General features: G+C 40.2%; 1 protein-coding gene across 6 annotated transcripts in view; it reads left to right on the top strand.

The window, feature by feature from the left end:
* Positions 1 to 20,307, top strand: part of CEP44 (centrosomal protein 44) — a 112,669-nt gene extending 92,362 nt beyond the window's left edge. For 5 of the 6 annotated variants that reach the window (XM_019481383.2, XM_059721870.1, XM_019481381.2 and 2 more), the window contains 7 exons: positions 1,699 to 1,806; positions 4,904 to 5,194; positions 8,097 to 8,306; positions 14,950 to 15,025; positions 18,874 to 19,001; positions 19,263 to 19,300; positions 20,126 to 20,307. In XM_019481383.2, coding sequence (XP_019336928.1) covers positions 1,699 to 1,806; positions 4,904 to 5,194; positions 8,097 to 8,306; positions 14,950 to 15,025; positions 18,874 to 19,001; positions 19,263 to 19,300; positions 20,126 to 20,174 — 900 coding nt within the window. In that variant the 3' untranslated portion in view covers positions 20,175 to 20,307. Of the gene's footprint in view, positions 1 to 1,698; positions 1,807 to 4,700; positions 4,833 to 4,903; positions 5,195 to 8,096; positions 8,307 to 14,949; positions 15,026 to 18,873; positions 19,002 to 19,262; positions 19,301 to 20,125 lie in introns of all 6 variants that reach the window. The other variant, XM_059721872.1, reaches the window with a different exon arrangement.
* The last annotated feature ends 283 nt before the right edge of the window (positions 20,308 to 20,590 follow it).

The following is a 20,590-nucleotide window of genomic DNA, read 5'->3' as shown; positions in this document are numbered from 1 at the left end:
TTTCCAAGATAATTTGCATTGATTTAATACACGCAATTTGTTATATGATTTAATAAGCATATATATTTCCAAGATCTGTTCAAGAAGTATTGAGACTGAACGTGTATTAGTGGTACAAAGTATTGGCGGGGCGTGGCTTTGTTGAACATGTCTGGGCATGTTGGGACTCTGGACTATGAGTCATGCAAGAGTTTTTGAATGGTATCATTGCTTTAAAGAAGGATGTTCATTGGTCGAAAATGATGAGAGTTCCGGACGCTCTGCAACATGATGAAAATGTGGCAGCGGTTCATAGTTTGGGTCGAAATGATAGGTGATTGACTGTCTGAGAGAGAGCAGAAGAAGTTGGTATTTCTGTTGGTTCATGTCATTCAATTCTAACTAGCAATTTGGGAATGAAATGACCAGAAAAGTGGGTGTTCGACTCTTGGATGGTTTACCACGACAATGCACCTGCCCCCTCAGCACAGTTTGTGAAACAATTTTTAGGCAAACACCTTATCCCACAAGTGCCTCAGCTTCCATATTCACTTGATATGGCCCCACATGCCTTTTGTTTCTCTTCCCTTCAACTATAGAAAACATGAAAAGGAAGAAGATTTTGTGATGTGGAAACCATAAAACAAAATGCAACTAAGCAGCTTTTAGTGATCCCGCAAATTGCTTATGAGCGGTGCTTCCAACAATGGCAGCAATGTTGGGAGAAGTGTGTGGCTGCAGAAGGAGCATACTTCAAAGGAGATTAAGCTGCAACCCCTGTAAATAAAATATTTTGTTTCCTACAGCATCAGTCTTGATACTTGTTGAACAGCCCTTGTAATTTACACTGATTTAATAAACATAAATATTTCCAATATATATTTCAGCAATCTATCACTAGGCTAGATTCAGCCTCAGACTGGTGAATTGTAAACATACATGTACTTTATTAATTTCTATGTTTGTTTTGTCCACTCTAAGGATATATTTAATGTAAATATTTTTGGTTAAAAATATACTGGAATTTTTTTTTTCATACATATGCTTTGCAGTGTCCTAAATGGTATTTCAAACTCTTTGTATTTTCTCGCATATACACACATCCTTTGCTTCACCCCCCCCCCCCCAATCAGCCTATCAAAATGGAGGTGTGTGTATTAAATGCAGAAGCAGATTTTATACCCTGAGTTGGAAGTACCTTAATTTGATTCCTGCTTCATAGTGCAGCAGCTGTGGTATTACTGTTCAGGAAGCTGAAGGAGTCAGTCAGCTTAATGACTCCTTGTTCTTCCTTTCTACAGGTGTTAACAGTCCTGCCTCCTTTTAAATGGTCTTGATGTTCCACTAATCTAACTTTTTTCTTAGGGCAGTATTGTTCTGAGCTAACTGCTCCTGGTTATTTCATAACCTCTTCTGCTCATACTCTTTAATTCTTTTCTAAATCATAGAATTACCCATGGGTCTTACAGCTAGGGATTTAACTTTTGTCATGAAGGTAATGGGGAGAGAGTCATCTGAAAATTAGGTTTTGTCTCTGCTTTTGCATCCATAACTAGAAAAAAAAAATCTCTTGTTCATTCTTCTGCCTTTCAAAAGAAAAGGTGTGTATTAAATGTGGGTGCGTGTTGTGTGAGAGAAAATACGGTATGCCCTTCTTCCAGGAGAAGGTTGAGGCTAATAGTACAAGAGTGTTTTGTTGATATATTTCTATTTTCAAAGGCGAAATCACAAAGAAGGAAGAGAACCAGGTCTTTTAAATCTGACCCACTAGCCAGTTGTGAGAATCTTTTGGCTGATCCTATTGTCAGGACTGTGGATTCCAGTGAGGTATGTAAATGAAAGGGAAATTCTTTTTGTTTTTTATGTAAAAACAAGTAATTTGGCGGGGGTGGGGGGGGTGGGGGATGTTTTATAAAACAGATCAGGGTGATTAGGAGGTTCAGAAAGGTAGTACCTTCCTAGAATATATAAGCTTTCACTTAAATTAAGCTTTAAAGTGAGTCCTGTCCCCCCTCCCCAAAAAGGGGTGGGAAAGAGAGATAAACCGATGAAGTGAAACTATAGCCCTGACATCAAACTGCACCATGGAGCATATGGCACATAAACGAAGAACTTCAGTTAAAATGAAGTGTATGTAATGCTTAGTTTTTAATGAAAAATCTCTTCCTGTTTGCTTTCTGTAACCTTTAGTACTATTGTTCACAATATGTTCCTGTCTGTTTTTCAAGAGACTTTAGGGAAGAATGAATGCACTTTGAAAGAGCTCAGATCTTCCTTATTCTGAAAGTTGACGGTTGTTACAAGCCTGTCCTTCCCTATCCAAAGCCAGCACGCATGATGTCCTGCAACGCGTGTTCGTCTCCCTCTGTTATCCACAACAAAGTCATTGAAAAAACTGTTAACAGAGGCTGAAATTTGTGGGCCACAGATGATTAAATACAGATGTAATTTCCCTGTTTCCTCAGAGCTCGTGGAATATTTTTGAGCGAACATAGTGAGCTTTGGATAATATCTTCATTCAGTTGCTAACTTTATTGAGGCATTGAACAACTGCTATCTGAAAGTGAACCTAAGCAAGGCTGATAAGGTGCTAGTAGAAACACGTGGAAATACTTGGAAGAGCTTATCTTCTTCAACTCTTTCCATTATATTAAATTGATCTATAAACTTTTTGGACCCTTCACTACTTAAGGTAGGGGGAGGGAGATGGAACATGCCTACTTCTGTCTCTGACTAGTCAGAGGATTGTACACACTTCTTTTGGACTGAGATCTGGCAGCAGTGGTTCACATATGCATGTCGTGGAAACACACACAGAGTACTTTTGGGTCAGGTCAGCAGAAGCTTTTATTCAAAAGAAACTACAGCTGTAGGGGGAGTTCCAAAGTGACATGGATTTCCCAAGCACTTGGAAGGGGTCCCCCCCCAAGAGCAAAATCAGGAGGCTTATATACTTTTTAACAGTCGCTTACAACTCACGTGATCATATAGTGAAATTAGCATGAAAAGCGGCTATAATATTACTTCATTATTTCTTTGCTGTTATCAGGATGGGAATTATGGGGGAGATAGGGTTAGTTCACAAACCTCCTTCTTGCACCTGGAAATCTACTTCGTACATACTTTTTTTTTTTTTTCCCTACCTTCAAGGCCGCGGTGAGCGAAGCATTTGCAGAAGAGTTACAAAGAACAAACACTTGCCCTTATCTGTTCTACTGTACCGAGCCAGCAATTCTACACAAAGCGGTTATGTCATCTTATAACTAAAATAATCAAAGTTTAAGGCATATATTTTTTCTGATTCCACATGCAACTGTCACACTTTTTATTATTACAACTTGTATCTAGATGTGATGTTTCACATCTGCAGTAATTTAATCTACACAAAATGCAATATCACTACAGAAAGTGCATCACCACAAGCATATAATCTTGAGGCTCTTTTCTCTTTCTACTAGATCACCATTGCATAGAATACAGTTTTATAACTGTTCTCTTTATTGGGACAGGAATTAGCTGTCAAAGAGAATGCCTTTATCCATGACTTCACACGATTAAGTTCGATCTCATGTATAAAATTGTCAAGCAGTAGAGAGAAGCTTACAAGTATTAGAGACTGAACATACAAAAGAGCTGAAATTGCTCAGAAAGAATTATGAAACTCCTTTTTTTGTCTTTGTTTTCCCTCAACAAGTTCTTCAAAGCAAACAAAAAATTCAAAACCTCCCCCCATGCCCCCCAAAACCCCAGTATAGCTAGTCAAGCAACTTTTTTAACTATGTCAGGGAAAAGGTGATAATGTATTACTTTTACTGGCTTGGGAGGCAGTATATGTCATAAGGCCTTCTGAATACAGGCAGTCCTCAGACTTATGACACAATTGGTTCCTGAAAACTGCATCTTAAGTTGAAACACCATAACTTAGAACCAATTTTCCCATAGGAACAATGTTATAAATGGGGGATTGGTTCCTGAACCAAGGCCCGATACCTTATTTTTCACCAAAAATAACCCAGAATTTTGTACTTGATCAATTATGGATGAGTAATATAGCTACATTAATGTATTTATATTGTAAATAGCAATCATATAGATTTGAAAGGACTTCTTTGAGGTGACTTTGCTGGACTTTTTGAAGGGCTGTTGGCTGGAGTCTTCTCAGGAGTCATGGCGGCAGGTTTTTCTGGAGTCTTGTCCGCTTTCTTAAAGAAAGTGTCCAAGGAAGTTGTGGACAGATGTTCTCCAGGGAGATGGGTGATGCAGCGTGGCGTAGCGTTGTGTTGGATCAAGCATTGTAAAGTTGAAACTGACGTCAGAAAGTTGAAACAGGGTGTCCATTTATAAACATTGTAAATGCTGTTCATTGCAACTTGAAACGTCTTAAGTTGAGGACTGCCTGTATTTAATTATGAGGTTGTTTTCATTACAGTTTCAGGTACAGTTGTCCAGGGATTTAGTCTTTATCACTAGACTCATTTAAGTTGTTGAGGTATGCAAAGTTATTGACTCTGGCTATAAGAGAAATTTTATCCTATTATTCCAATATAATAATTGCTTTTGTTGTCGTACAGCAATGTAAGACCAAAATGCTTGATAGCAAAATAGGTTAATGTTAAATTAGGAGATCTTAAAAGCAGCATATTTTATATGGATTTAGTATGAATATGTGTTACTACAGTTAAGTGATACAATGATTATTCTTTCCTTCTTGTGATGTTCAGAAGAAACCTCAAGTGGAGCATCACCCAGCAAGTGAAATTAATGTGCATGCCCTTGATTCAACTATTTTAGTAGATGAAGATAATGAAGAAAAATCTGACCTAACTGATGATAGTTTGGAAGTGTGTGAACAAGTAAGAATTTGAATAGTAAATTATATCTTCATTTTGGAATTTTTTTCCTTCTTTGTACTGTGATATTCAAGGCGATCAGTCTAAGGCAGGAGGCAGCAACCTATAGCCTGTGGCCCAGATTCAGTCTGCAGAACTTTTGGATCTGGTCCATCAGTGGTAGTAGCGGGGGCTGCTTATGCAGGCATTCTTCCAGTGTTACTGCAAGGACAAATTCTGACTGCGGTCTGCCACGGGGAGAAGTGCCAGCTACAGACACTTTCCCCTTGCAGCTGGGAAGACGGGCAGCAGTGGCAGGAAGGTTCTTGTGCCTGCTTGTTCACTTTCAAACCAGGGTGCGTAATTCTTGCCCACAGCCAAAAAATGTAAGTATTCAAAATTTTAAACTTGATCTGTAGGTATCAAAAAGATGGCTAGAGAACAGTGGTAATAAAGAACAGAACAATTTTCAGGAAACAAGTGGGAGTAGTCATGTGATTGGCAGTTGTGATTTCATAAAGCATTCCCAGGTTCCCCCAAACCATATTGCAATCAGCTGACTCATTTCTAGTAGGTATTTTTCTAATGTATAACTAGTGACTTTTTTTTTATAAGGGAGTATATACAATAATCCTTGAAGGAAGAATCATTCATATATGTGGTTCATCACCAGGGATCCTGGTTTTCTCTGTTTAAAAATTGCAAGTTCTGATTTTAAACAATGCCAAATTATTTGATTAAAAAACCCCAAGTCAGTGTTTTTCAGTGAGTAAAAAGAAGCGCACACGCGCGCGTGTGTGTATGTATATGCTGATTATGTTCGTGTGTACATGTACGTACATGTGTATATGCACGTGTGTGCGTGTATATGTGCATATATAAAATACAGACACATGCAACAAAATGTTTTATTGATACACTTACTATGTTAAAGCAATTTGGAAGCCTACCAGTGCCTCAGTAGTTATTATAAAATTAGTGTTCTGTATTTTCAGTTTTTACTGAATTTCACTAGTAAATTACTGGATTTTTTTATTGGAGTTATTCAGTTTTCACTGATATACACCTGTTTTTCAGCATCAGTAAAAACCGATCGGGGGAGTGTGGGTGGTGGGAGCCACACACAGAGTGGGGGGGCAGGAGGAGGGACGGTGGCAGTGTGGAGGCTAGGGGGGTGTCTGGAGGCACGGGGTTCCTGGCTCTGACCCTGGGCGGAGTGGGAGGGGCAGCAGGAATTGCTCCTGGGGTGGAAGGGTTCCAGCTGCGCCTGACGGCTCTGGCTGCAGCCCTGCCCCAGGCTCTGGGAGCTGCGAGCCCTGTTGGCGGGGGGGGAGGCAAGCAGAAGAGCCTGGCCCTGTTCCCTGCAGCAGGCACTGCACCCAGCCACTCCGCACAGGGCTGGAGCCACTGCCTGGGGGTGCGGGGCTCCCAGGTCTGACCCCAGGTGGGAGGGACCGGGGCAGGTGCTGGGGTCGGGTTCCCCACTGCCTGCGTCTGCTTGCATACCACTCTACCCTTCCCTGAAGAGCCAGGGTAGGCTGGCAGCAGGCTGCTGCAGCAAGGGGCAGGGGCCTGGCACAGCCCATTGGGTGCTTCCAGGGCTGCAGCAGGTAGCAAAGTAGGGGGAGCTGTCAGTAGGTGCGGGGCAGGAGGTGCAGCTCTGACAGCTGGGAGGGCTGGAGGGCTGTGCCAGGCTCTTCCCGGAGGTGTGGGGGTGCCCCCGGATATGTGCACGGGACAAGAGCAGGCTGCTGCTGCTGGCTGGGGCCAGCAGCAGTATCGGGCTTTTCTTGGTGCTCAGAGCAGGTGGCAGCCTTCTCTTGTCCCCCATGTAGATCTGGGGGCATGCACCCACTGGGAAGAGCCCGGGACAGCTCCTTGGCCCACAGCCCTCCTGGGGGGCATGTAGCAGCAGGAGCCACCTGCCTCTGTGTCCTGCACCGCACACCCACTGACAGCTTTCCCCGCCTTGCTCCCTGCTGCGGCCCCGGGAGCAGCTGATGGGCTGCGCCATGCTCCTCCCCCTGCCCCTTCACCTGTCCCAGCCTTACTCCAGTCCCTCCCTCCCTCACTGCTGTAGTAACATAGTATTATTTTCCCTGATTTAAACCAAATGTTTTTCTTTTCTTCATTTTATCCTGATTTCAACCTGGTTTTTATGTTTGGAAGATAAACGCTGAAAAATTCCCCAAACTTTCAGTTTTTATTTAAAAAAAAAAATGTAGAACACTAAATAAAATACATTCTATATACCTATATATTTGGCATTTGATTTTAGTTTATTTTTTATTATGGAATGTAAGACCTCCCTTTGCTCCCTTCAGTCACCAGCACGCGGGTCCAGCTGCAGCTTTGTGGTGCTGAGCAGCCCTGATATGCCAGTGCCCTGCCCTCATTGCTGCTCACTCCCAAGCCACAGCCCCCTCTAACCCTGCTTGTACCCCTTACTCCCATTCCATGGCCCTGCTAGTGCCCCTCACCCCCAACCCACAGTCCCCTGCCCTTCCCTCTCCCCTGAGCCATACTGGTGCCCCTCACTCCAACCTGCAGCTTCCTGGCCCTGCTGATGCTCCTCACTCCTGACCCACAGTCCTGTTGCACCCCTCACCCTGGGCTGGGACTCCTGTGCCATGCCCTCATTTCCCCACCCCGTCTCCCAGCTGCCCCACTCCTGGAAGCACAGACACCAGTTGTGCCACCATCCCAGCCATGTAGCTCCCTCCTCCCCCTTCCCTGCTGGAGGGGTAGATGCCGCCCTCCCACCCCTCTACCCTGCCAGAGCCCTATCGCCCGGACACCTTCCCCGACCAGCTGCAGGTACCTGCCCCAGCTCACACACCCATCCCCTCCACACCCCTGCCAACCCTACTCCCTTCCCCCCTCCCACCCACCCTTCCAGACAGTCCCTAAGTCCTGGCCCTCTAACCCCCATCCCTATAAAATTACCTGCCAGGGCTGCTTCCACCACCCTGCCTGGTTGTATTCTGGCCACATGTATGTACGTGTGCACACATGCACATGTCACCCCTGCCTCCAGTCTCCCTCCCCCTGCTTTTCCTAGCCCCAAGCAGCTACTTGCAGGCTGAAAGGCTGCTGGCAGAAAATCTCCTTTAGAGGAGAAAGTCCACATTTGTCCTTTGAGTTTTTCTGCAGTAAATGGAAAGCCTGGATCCCTGTACATCACAATGGCTAAAATTACCTGTAAGCAAGTAAAACAAACTGTTTTTTAGTCTATAAAATATATTTTTATCTAAATTGGAAAAAACCTATAACTTGTCTTACTCCTAGGTCACAGAGGATAACAGTCAAATTGAACTGCTAAAGAACCAGCTTGCTGATTGCCAGGAGAAGCTACATAAACTAAATTGGATGGAAGATAAGCTACACATTTTAGAAGAGAGACTGAAAGGGAAGGTGATTATAGATGAGAAGGACTGGAATAATCTCCTGAGCCGAGTCTTGCTCCTTGAAACAGAACTGCTGTTGCAGTCAAAAAAGGTATACATGTAGTTTCTATTTTATTCAATAAATAATGTATTATTTGTTATACTATCTAGCAGTAAGGATATGCATTAATTCTGAAGTGTTTGGCAGTCATTACCTATCAACAAAAGAGGCCAATAGGGAACTCCACTTTCTCCATGAGGCTTTTTTTCTTTTTCTTGTTACTTACCAAGTGACTGTCCAGTAAAAAAGAGCACATTTATTTCCTCAGGCTCTTTGGAGTAGCAGCATTGATTGTAATAGGGGCTACTGGCCGTAAACTGCATCCCTGAGGGAACTACAGGAATAGCTCTTTTATTTTTATTTTATATATATTTTTCCACCATGGATAACTACTGTGCAAGCATTTGATTAATGCATATCTTGAAGGAAGTTATTGGAGGAGCTTCACTACTGTTTGGTTTAGTGTACCATTGTGTAATAGAAAAATTTAACTTGTTACTATTACCGGTTTTCAGTCCACCTTACAATCCATTCATCTAGCCCATACTTCCTTAGCTTGCCTGCAAGAATGTTGTGGGAGACCATATCAAAAGCCTTGCTAAAATCAAGGTATATCGCATCCACTGGTCTCTCTGCACCCACAGAGCCTGTCACCTTGTCATAGAAGGCAGTCAGGTTGGTCAGGCATGATTTGCCCTTGGTGAATCCATTCTGACTGTTCCTAATCACCTTTTTCTCTTCCAAGTGCTTAGAAATGGATTCCTTGAGGATCTGCTTCATGATTTTTCCAGGGACTGGGGTATAACTGACTGGTCTGTAGTTCCCTGGATCCTCCTTTTTCCCTTTCTTAAATATGTGCGCTCTGTTTGCCTATTCCAATCATCTGGGACCTCTTCTGATCGCCACAAATTTTCAAAGATGATGGTCAGTGGTTCTGCAATCTCATCAGCCTACTCCCTCAACACCCTTGAGTTCATCCTGTCCAGCCCCATGGAGTTGTATATGTCTAGCTTTTGTAAATAGTCCCTAACCTATTCTTTCACCACTGAGGGCTGCTCAGTTCCTCCCCAAAATGGTGCTGCCTGGTGCAGTAGTGTGGGAGCGGCCTTGCCTGTGAAGACTGAGGCAAAAAAAGGCATTGAGTACTTCAGCCTTTTCTGCATCTTTTGTTACTAGGTTGCCTCCCTCATTCAGTAAGGGACCCACACTTTCCCTGATTCTCCTCTTGCTACTGACATACTTGTAGAAACCCTTCTTGTTACCCTTCACGTCCCTTGCTAGCTTCAACTGCAATTGCACTTTGGCCTTCCTGACTTCATCCCTGCATCCCTGCATGCTCTTACACTCCTCCATATTTGTCCAAGCTTCCACTTATAAGCTTCCTTTTTGTGACTTAATTACTGAAAAGTTTCCTGCTTCCTTGCAAATTTGCATTATGGGATGTTTTAACGTGCCAGGCATGTGGTTTGTGGCACAACAAACCACATGTGCCTTCATGTCTGAATCCAGCTATGGTGTGCAGCTCTACTTTGACTGTAGTAATCTATAAGAGACAGCTAAAGTAACACTCATGGTAAAGTTAAATATTGTTTATTTACTTTCCCAAAGAAAGCTCTTATCACTGAAAAACAGAATATTTTTGTCAAAAGCATTTTGTCTAGGCCAGGGGCAGGCAATTATTTGGGCAGAGGGCTGCTTACAGAGTTTTGGCGAGCCATTGAGGGCCGCATGATAAGCAGCCAGGAGCAGATAAATATTAATTTTCTAAGTTTTTTAGGGGCCCCACGGGCTGGATAGAATGACCTGGCGGGCCACATCTGGCCCCCGGGCTGCATTTTGCCCACCCCTGCTCTAGGCCTTCATTCTATCAAATGTATCTAGGTTTCCTACCATACTTCTAGATGTAGAAAAATGTGCCTGAAGAGCTGAAATAGCATAACTTCTTGAATACATATGACAAGGTAAGAACAAGACTTCAGCAGTAATTTCAGTGGCATGGAAACAAGTTAATGGATTAGCTCCATTTTTTTCTGCTTCCTTGAGCAGTTGCTCATTGAAATCCTCTGCTTGATTCATTGTATTCTCATAAATTTCTGACCAGAGGCATGGGATTCCTCTGGTGCATGGCCAAAAGTGAAGAACATTAAACTTTCTGAAAATTCACAGGGTTGGTGATCTTAGATGTACTTAACATGCCACAGCAAATCAATACTACTTTACATGGTTATAGAACAGTTTTGTAAAATTTTGAAGTGTGTGTATAAAACTATTAATATTATTTTTTTATATTTTATATTAATATAAAATACAATTATGTTCAGTCTTGCAAGATAATACCAGTGATTGTAGCACACTGTATCTGTGAATGATATATATTCACAGATATAGTATGTTGTGGTCGCTAATAGGATCAGGGTATTACTATAAAGTTGCAGTTTTGTTCTTATAATACTTAAGTTGAATCGACATTTTATGGAAAGTTGCTAAAGCTTACAAAGGCTATGTTTCATTTATTCTACGTTTTCCTGTATCGGACCATTTTTGTCAATTGTAGAAACTTGGAAATATCCTTGATTTTTATAAACATAAAATGTTTTTTTCTGCATCACTTTTAAATTGTTTTCTTCATCCAAAGTTTTATTTCCCCCCCATGGAGCATATGTATAGAACTTTAATACGTTTGATCCAATCTGTTCCCATGATAGCTTAAAAAAGATCTAATTGTTCAAAGATTACATATGGAGTTTTTCATAGATTTCATAGACATTAGGGCTGGAAGGGACCTCGGAAGATCATCGAGTCCAGCCCCCTGCCCAAAGGGCAGGAAGTCAGCTGGGGTCATAGGATCCCAGCAAGATAAGCATCCAGTTTCATCTTGAAGGTGTTCAATGTAGGCGCTTGAACAACCTCCGGTGGCAGGCTGTTCCAGACCTTGGGGGCTTGGACAGTAAAGAAATTCTTCCTTATGTCCAGCCTGAAACGATCTTGTAGTAGTTTGTGACCATTCGTCCTCGTCATCCCTTGGGGCGCTCTGGTGAGCAAACGTTCCCCCAGATACTGGTGGTCACCCCTGATAAACTTGTAGGTGGCCATCAGATCACCCCTGAGCCTGCGCTTTTCCAGGCTAAAGAGCCCCGGGGCTCTCAGCCTGTCATCGTAGGGTCTGCTTCCCTGACCTCTGATCATGCGCGTGGCTCTTCTCTGGACTCTCTCAAGCTTCTCCACATCCTTTTTGAATCGTGGAGCCCAAAACTGGATGCAGTACTCCAGCTGCGGCCTCACTAAGGCCAAGTACAGGGGGAGAATGACGTCCCGGGATTTGCTTGAGAAGCATCTATGGATGCAAGCCAGCGTTTTGGTCGCTTTACTAGCCGCAGCATTGCACTGCAGGCTCATGTTCATCTTGTGGTCAATGATGACCCCCAAGTCTCTTTCTTCCATAGTGCTAGCCAACAGGCACTGCCGAGCCTATAAGGATGCTGCGGGTTTTTCTTCCCAAGGTGGAGAACCTTGCATTTATCGGCGTTGAACACCATCAGATTCTCATCCACCCACTTGCTGAGCCTGTCCAGGTCAGCCTGGATCATCCGCCTGTCTTCTGGTGTGGATGCTTTGCCCCGAAGTTTGGTGTCATAGTTTGAATTTATCTCAGATTGGGAATGACTGAGTAGTGTTACCATCTGATGTCTGTTCACTCATTTTTATGAATGAATTTACTACTATTTTTTCAAATCCTACAACCATCATAAGAATTACAGTGGTTTCAAGAGGTTTGGGATCATAAAGACTGCAGTGTCCACTCTTTCATAAATGGTTCCATTTAGTCACAATTGAGGCAGACTGAAAGTACTGGTAAGCTTGCACCTTGGCTAGCTTTGCTGTACCTGTCCAAAATAATTTCTAGTCTGGAACCTTTCAACAACACTACATCTGTTTTAAAAAATTATAAATACATATAACAATGTATATTTACATTTTTATTGAAGATTAGTCTGAGGGATTTTAGTTGGTTGACACTTCAGATATTTAACACTAGTTCCTCTTAAAAACATCTAACCAGATATATTATATCCTGGATATTGTAAGAGTGGAAGTGTACAAAGACATATTTGGATCCAGTTTGTGTGTGGCATTGTTTTTTAGCTTTTCAGTATAGGAGTGATCTGTGTGAGTTTTCCTTTGAGGAAATGTCACTGCTCTATTAATTACAACAGGCCTTTGGAAATTGCCAAGAAAAAAAACCAAACTTGTTGACTTTTAAAGAATTTTGCTTTGTTTGTTCCATGAAATTCTATTAAAATTTTGTAGAGAGAAAAACCTTTGACACTTGCTGCTTCTTTTCATTCTTTGCATTCATTCCTCAGAAAAAATTGGCAACATGTCAAAATAACATGACCATTATACGATTAGGTCTTTACTGCTGCTAAAATATATACCACACTGGAAAGCTCTGAAGCTGCCAAAGCAAAAGTAAAAAAGAAATGAGGGGGAACTGAGCAGAGCTGCCATCTTGAACTAACTCAAGGGCACTGATATCTGATGGTCTCTGGAGCTTGTCTCCCATTCCTGGCATTCTGTTACTGTCAGCTCCTGTAGTTCCAATGGTAGTCTATGCCAAGCTTCATGTTCAGATTGATAAAATGATTCAAGACGGGCTGTTATACTTCTTTGCATCCTAATATTTTGTTTCATTAAATTAGAAAATTACATTTTAAAAATTCTGTTAAAATGTGACAATATAACTGTTTCTTTCTGTAGTGTAAATGCAATGACACAATTTTTAATTAAATTATGTGAAAACATTTTTCCCCAAGAATTTCTACCTCATTCATTATATAATATGGGTGTACAAGTGGGTAGATTTTAAGGTCGCCACAGTATAACGCTGGTATTTTTTAACTTCTGTGTTCTGACTTTGAACTGAAATAAAATTGGTTTAATGTCTTTTACCTTACAAAATCTACCATCCTGATATGTGCAGGCATACACATGTTCTCCCTGCATCATAAAGTCACACGGCGCTTTCCTGAAATGCAAACAGTTCTAGTCCCAAAGGGACTGGAAACTGATCCAGAGAGGTACAACCCTTCAATGCCTGCCTCTGTAGATTAGCTTGTGTGATCAGTGCCTAAATTAGATAAACAGTTGGATGGTCCTGCTTTGAGCAAGGAGTTGGACTGGATGACCTCCTGAGGTCCCTTACAACCCTAATTTTCTGTGATTCTATAAATCACCCCTCCTGAAAGGAAAAATATTCCTACGTTTCTCCTGTTATATAAGAAAATGTCCTAAAAAGCTTTTCAGGAACCCAACAAAAGGAATAACCGTTTTCTTAAAGAATGAGATCAACTCTAGGCATAATTGATATTACACTGTTTAAAACAATTACTTTCAACCAGATACTTTGACCAGAATTTTCAGATCTGGGTACCTGAAGTTATATATGCAAATCCAAAGTATAGACTCCTAATTCATGACCTAGTACTTAATGAGGCACTTGTGCACTAATCCTTTCTATTGAGAGCAATATCACTTGTTTTTGTTTATTTTTAATCAGACTTCTAGCCTGATCAAATGATTACATCTGAATTGCTAGACACTCAGTTTTGAAACTTTGTTGTATGGTTTTACAGCAGAGTTACTATTTAAAAAAAAGACTGATCTACTTAATGTGTGATATAAATATGTATAACATTGTAAAAGGTTACATTTTACATGTTCTAGGTCCTCAACAGAATATGGCACATTTAATGCATTAACCACTCTATAAATTGCAACATTCCCCACTTGCAAGCAATTTATGGTCCAATAAAATGGCAAATGAGCCACAAAGATGGTCCAGTAAGCACAGAACATCTTTGTGGCTCGTTAGTATCATGCTTAATTTGAATGCACAGAAAACATTCGGTGCAGGAGACTGAGATCAGAGAGTTGCTTCTTGTGCCCATAAGCAGCCCAGCTGCATGCGTGCCCTTTGAACATGTGGGGAAGGAGGGGGACAGGATGGGGATCTGCTCCTAGATCTGGGCTACACGATGCCCCTTTCCACCAGGGGCTGCCACTCCTATTCCTTGAAAGGCATGCAGTGTAAGTCCATGTGTTGCAACATTTAAAGCAGTGTGGTGCATTTAAAGCCTCAGAGCTCTAACTATCCCAGTGCATAGGCTATACTGCACACTTTTCAAGGGGTAGGGAGCAGCTCTGTCCCAGGCCTGGAACACAGTCAACACCTGCCCCTTGAAAGTGCACCATGCACACTGACATCTGGGAGCCAGTCTCTGATGTTGGGCTGTCTGGTGAGTCTGTAAAAGTCTTTAAGGGCCAGGCACAAGGGGATCCCTGGATTGAAGATTGGGAAATTGATTCAGGGGTCCTCCACCTCAACGAAGGTGCAACAGGATGTGATCCTGGGTCCCAAAAGTCATGTGTGGTGTCATGCATGTCTGACATGGCAGCATGTGTGATATTGGGGATGTGGGATCAGATCCCATTGCACAAATAAATGAATGTCTGCTAGGGCTCTTACTCCACAGAAGCAGTTCCATAAAACTGCTTGTAATATTGGTTCAGTATAGTAAATCTCTATGCATATATTCAATATTTGATTGTCATTCTCATTATGCTCAGCATTTATGTAAGATGTGTGGCTAACGGTTTTTTTTGTTGTAACTGGCAAAATCTCCTACTATTTCAGAGTGACTTATCTACAGAATTCAACAATATAGGTGAAGAATATACCTCTAGTAGGAATATGATTCTAGTGTCTCCTGGTAAGATTTATAATATTTTAACTAATTTTTTTTTTTAATATAACTTTTGCTAACCTCAGATAAAATTGTATTGTAAGATTTTACTTTGTTTAAATAGATACTTTACATTTGAAAGCTTCTCAGGATTTTTTAAAAGATTCAGTTTCAGGCGCTAACCCAACCTTGGAAATAGCCTGTTGTGTGGGTTACTAGCATATTTTCCTTTCTCACTGGGTGTCTACACATGCAATTAACTTCACCACTTATTGCACCAGAGTTTACTGTTCTCAGGCATGCTGGGGGGTCAGTGTACCAGCCCAGGGATGCTCCTGCTTGGCTCAGTGTGCTGTGGATGGCCTGGCTGGCTCTTTTGTGGGGCTAGCTGGCAGACAGCCTGGCACCGAAGCTAATGCCCCAGCCCCTCAGCATCACACATGTGTTATTGCATCAGAGTAAAAAACTCTGCAGCAGAATAATACTTGTATTTACAAATATTATCCTGCTGCTGAGTGTGAGTTTCCTGCAGCCTAATAGCATGTGTAGCCACTGAGATATTTACTGTGAAACTAACTGGGGAACTCTGCAGTCAATGTCTGGTGTAGATGTGCCCACTATGATCTAGCTAGCTTCCCCATCTTGCCTTGTTGTTGTTGTTCTAATCACTTTTTTCATCTTATGTTTTATAAAAATGCTTTCTTTTGTATGTGCCCTCACAAATAAGTGTAGTTAGCTATTATAGAGAAAAATATTGTGTTTACTTTCATGCCACATGCCCATTTTTCTCAAAATCACCCCAAAATTGGGGTGCATATCTTAAGAATGGAAACTGAATTTTATGCTTCAGTGGCTACATAGGGATGCTGGAATGGCTGTCAGGCTGTTCTTCTTTCCCAGCCATAAAGGAAGGGGCAACAGAGTGCAATCTGCAGTATCTGCTTTGATTTTAACTCTTTCAGAGCTACTGCTGAATTGGCAGTAGCTTTCACCTGAGCAGCAAAAATCTGCTACAGATTCAGCAGTGTGTAAGAGGGGGGCCAAAACCTTAACTTTCACCTTAGCAGCAGTGATTTGGATGCAGCCATGGGCCTTGGATGTGGGGAGAAATTTCATGAATTCCAGCTTCCCTACAAGGGACAGATCTTTTCTGGAGATGTATCGTATACAAGAAAATATGCATTTATAGCTATCTGTGACACCACTAAGCATCTATCTTTTCTTCTCTTTTGCTTGCCTTTCTTTCCTCGAATAGTATGAATTGTTATTCCCCCAGATCTGATCCATCCTTAGATTCCTAGTTGCCAAGCTTACTCTGACAAATTCATTCTAATTATAAACTAGAGTCCTTTCTTGGAAATCGGTTTTTGATGCACTTTTCTTCCCATTTCTTTCTGTATTTAATTCTGTAGCCTTATTCAGTGACACATTTATTTTGCCCATATTCTTCTATCAAATATAAACCTATCTCACCTGCCCTTTTTCTGTTTCTGGTCTCATATGTACTACTTGGTCATGTCCATGTTTGAGCACTATCCATAATCTTGAACTTTAGAAAGTTGGGTTTCCTCATTTCTTCCTCACTCATTTTGGTCTAATTGGTTCCCCACCCTAGCTTTTTTGTTGTAATCACTATTTTAATTTTAAGTTCACACTTACAATTCTGTCTCATTTATTGTCTCTAACTAACTTCCTACCTGCATTTTTAAGTTTAACAGTAGAACAGTTCATTATTGTGAATCTGTCGTCTTTAATCTCGCGCGCTCTCTCTCTCTCTCTCTGTCTCTCTCTCTCTCTCAATTTGATCTGTTTGTATTTTGTTGGGGAAAAAAAAATAACTGGCCCAGAAGTGGAACATACAGAACTGCCTAAATGTCACAATAGAGTAAATTTTACTTGTGGTTTGTGAAAGAAGAGTAAAAGGCCCTATTGTGCTAGATTGTGTTGCAACAGGTACAACTGGAGGTCTGTAAAAAGTTTGAGACTAGATGTTTTTCCTGCTTCCTCAGTGGGAATCACCCTGTAGTTAGGCTTGAATCTTAAATTTCCATTTTAATCTTAAGTTTTTCTGTTTTACCACTCGTTATCCCCACTACCAATAATAATATTGGCAATATGTCCTTCTTTACCCGCTCCAGACACAAAGTGCTGAAGAACTTCTTCCCTCTCTCTTTTTATTAGGATTGAGAGCATCAGAATGGGAAATGGGAAAGAACTGCTTTTCATGTAGTAATTGAAAGAATAATAGATGTTGAGACCCTACTCCTTTCTGGGTTTTTTTGTTTTTGTTTTTTGCTTGTTTTGTTCTTTGTTTTTCAAAAGGTAGCCCTGACACCAAGGACTTGCCAAACATCTCAAGAGCTCTACTTCCTTTTTACAGACCTTAGGTCTCCTCTATGATCCCACTCTTCCACAATTATGGTTGAATCAGGTGTTTAGTGGTTAGATGTTTGGCAATGTAGTTTGCAGACTAAGAATATTTTAACATTAAGTGTCCATATTTGAAATGTTTGGGATTCTACCAAGTCCCTAGCTCTGAAACGCCTTATGCAATTCTAGTCTGGAAAGGTAATATGAATGTTAAAGTTCTGAGATGCTGTCAGAACCATGTTTTACCCATAGTGGTGTGTGGGGGAATATACTTTACTTAGAATGTTTTGGTAGGGCCTGCAGTTTATAATCTTCCTTATGTTAGAATCTTATTCTTAACGATTTATGCCCGTTATCAATGAATATAATATTTTTTGGCAACAATCAATATTAATAATTTATAACTAAAATATTTTAAATAGCTATACAACTCTAACTCGCATGACAAGCAAGTGAACAGATATACCAAATCTTGTATACCATTAAAAACTAATACAATTTCTGCACTAGAAGCTTGCTGTGACATCCACAGTTGGAATTACACAACTGTATTTTTGGAATTAGTCACCTATACAAGGTTCTGCCAGGCATTGTTTCTGCCATTCTGCTACACTATCCTTACTGTGTGTCCAACGTTAAATTTCACTCATCACATGGTACAAAATAGCTGACATCTGATGCCTCTGAGCTCTTCTACTGAATAATTGTTTAAAAAATAATTCATATCCTAATGCTTTTCTGAATCTAGGATCCATTGACTACATAAAGACAACAAAATGCTATGCTATTTTTTAACATTGAAAGGCATGCTTTCCTTGGGTAGTCAGGACAATTATTCTAATTAAAGAAAAAGTTAGCATAGCACCAAAGATTTCCTTATATAAAGAATGGGATTCCTTGAAGCACTTAATGTTGGCTTAGCTCTACGCCAATTGGATTTGCTTTTGGTGAATGAATACTAGTCCTAAACTTAAAAATAGGAAATGTAGTCACTTCTTTATTTCTGCTGTTTATACTGCATATCTGAACAGAAGCACATTAAAAACATGTTTGTGCAAGCTTCAATCTTAAAAATGTTTACAAAGATCATTAGTATAAGGAAGCTGAGTTTAAGCAATAGAATTTAAAAGGTCATACATCTACAAGAGAAAAGTGGTTTATAATAAGAAAACAAAGATGAACTATCTGAAATTATTATGTAATGTTTTGGTCAATTATTGTACTTGCTTAAGTGTTTGAATTGACTGTAATAATGATAAATGTAACATTCTTCTATAATCTTTATTGGAATTTCTTCTCTCTTTCTGCATCATAGTTGTGTGTTCTGTTCATGATTTTTAAAAGAATGAGAAACCCATCTTGGACCTTCACCAGTAGCATTTTTCTGTCTAAACAATGCATTCTCTTCTGTTATTACATACTGTAAATCAAACTGTTCGATTGCTGACCCTGCTACAAAAGAGCAAAAAGGCAAAGGTGACCTAAAAATGGATATTTCTCCTTAGATATAGAAAGGAAGAAGGAGATGCCAGAGAGTCTTCATCAGTCGTCTGGATACAGTTCACAATTATCCACAGACCCATCTCCCAAAGCCACGACCATTAATTATCGCAGTCTGACAGAGATTTCAAAGGTAAGTAAAACTGGCAAATGCTTAGTTGATTTCCTTTCTAAGGTCAAGAGAACAAGTAAGCATTAGTTTTAGTTGTATATACTATTAGCAAAACACTGCAAAACTATGCAAAACTTCATCTAGGACTGTCTCATAAAAATCCTTTTGATATGTAAACAGTGCTTAAAGTAGTTTTTTTCATGAATTCTCCAGGTTAAAAGTCCGTCACTGAAGAATGTTGGCTTTGAAGAATTGACTAAATTTGTTGCTTTTAAATTGCAGGAGACAACAAGACAAAGAATGGAACGGATAAGTAAAATGTAAGTAATAGAAAAGGGCAGCAGGAATTCATTTCCCAGTAGGGAATTGTACTGGACTAATCATATATAGAATGCGCATATGTGTTCCAAACCTCAAAGGTCTCTACATCAGGTGTGGCATTTCCTTATGACTCCACTGGATAATAAATCCACTTACAGTTCTGCATTTGTGGGATGAGTCACTGTTTTGGTTTCTAACAAGCAGCGTAATGGTATTAATTTGGGATTAAAGAGCATTTAGAAATTGGTTGATGACCAATAGAAGTATTTTTCATAGTCTGATAAGAGGTTACTGGAACTAGGTAAAATGGTTCAACTTTTCTTGTTACTGAATTTTGAGATGAAATTTTAAATGAAGCAAGCAGTCCTAGATTATGAAGATATCACAAAACAATTAGATGCTGGTCTTTAGATTTGTAAAGAAAATTTACGAATAGAAAGAATTTTAATTATACTTGTCAAAGTAAAATAAGATGTATCATCATCATCATAACTTGTACAACCAGAGTTTTGCATTATACGAATTACCTCAAAAAGCGAAAATTATTAATCTTTTTATCTATCCCATTGCAACCCTTTAAGCCCTGTGATAGTGACAGCTTTTTAGGTCTGATTTGTGATAAGGGATGTGTGAATTACCTCTGTCATTAATTTTATTTTGGGGGATGGAGGGTTTCTTCCTTTTCTTTGTATTTATTCTCAACTAATAGTGAATTTAGTAGGCTGACCAATGCAAAAAGACAAGAAAAGTTAACGGCAATATTTTAACATCATTGTATAAAATAAATGTTTTTACTATATTTAAAAAATTTTTAATATTTTTAGGATTGAAGAAACTTCAGAGTTGTTGAAAAATTCAAGCAACAGCTCTTAGTTCATGTCCTGGATAGACTTCTGGATCTCAAGGCTGTGATGTAAATGTGTACAGTACAAAATTTATTTTAATATTATCATTTTAATACCCATAATGTTTTTATTTTTGCTTAGAGAATAAATGTTTTCTACTACCTTTGGAGTGTTTTTCTTACATCTTTTTTTTTTTAATCTTTTGCTTCAGAAAATTTTGTTTAAAAAAAGTGTTTTTTGTGGAGTGAAGTCATTACAGCAGTGTATTTCTGTGTTGACATTTGTTGGCAGCGTGCTAAGTAATATGTTTTTTAAAGTGCAGGCTAGAGGACCATGGTTTACATCCTGTTGGAAACAGTCCAGCTGGGACTTGCATATTGCACCCAAGAGACTTTCATACATACCATCTTGCCATCTGTACTGTTGAATAAGTCTTAATGAAAA

Source organism: Alligator mississippiensis, chromosome 2, assembly GCF_030867095.1.
Source record: "Alligator mississippiensis isolate rAllMis1 chromosome 2, rAllMis1, whole genome shotgun sequence".
NCBI lineage: Eukaryota > Metazoa > Chordata > Crocodylia > Alligatoridae > Alligator > Alligator mississippiensis.
Note: the sequence above shows the minus strand (reverse complement) of the source record. Positions and strands in the feature narration are given on the sequence as shown.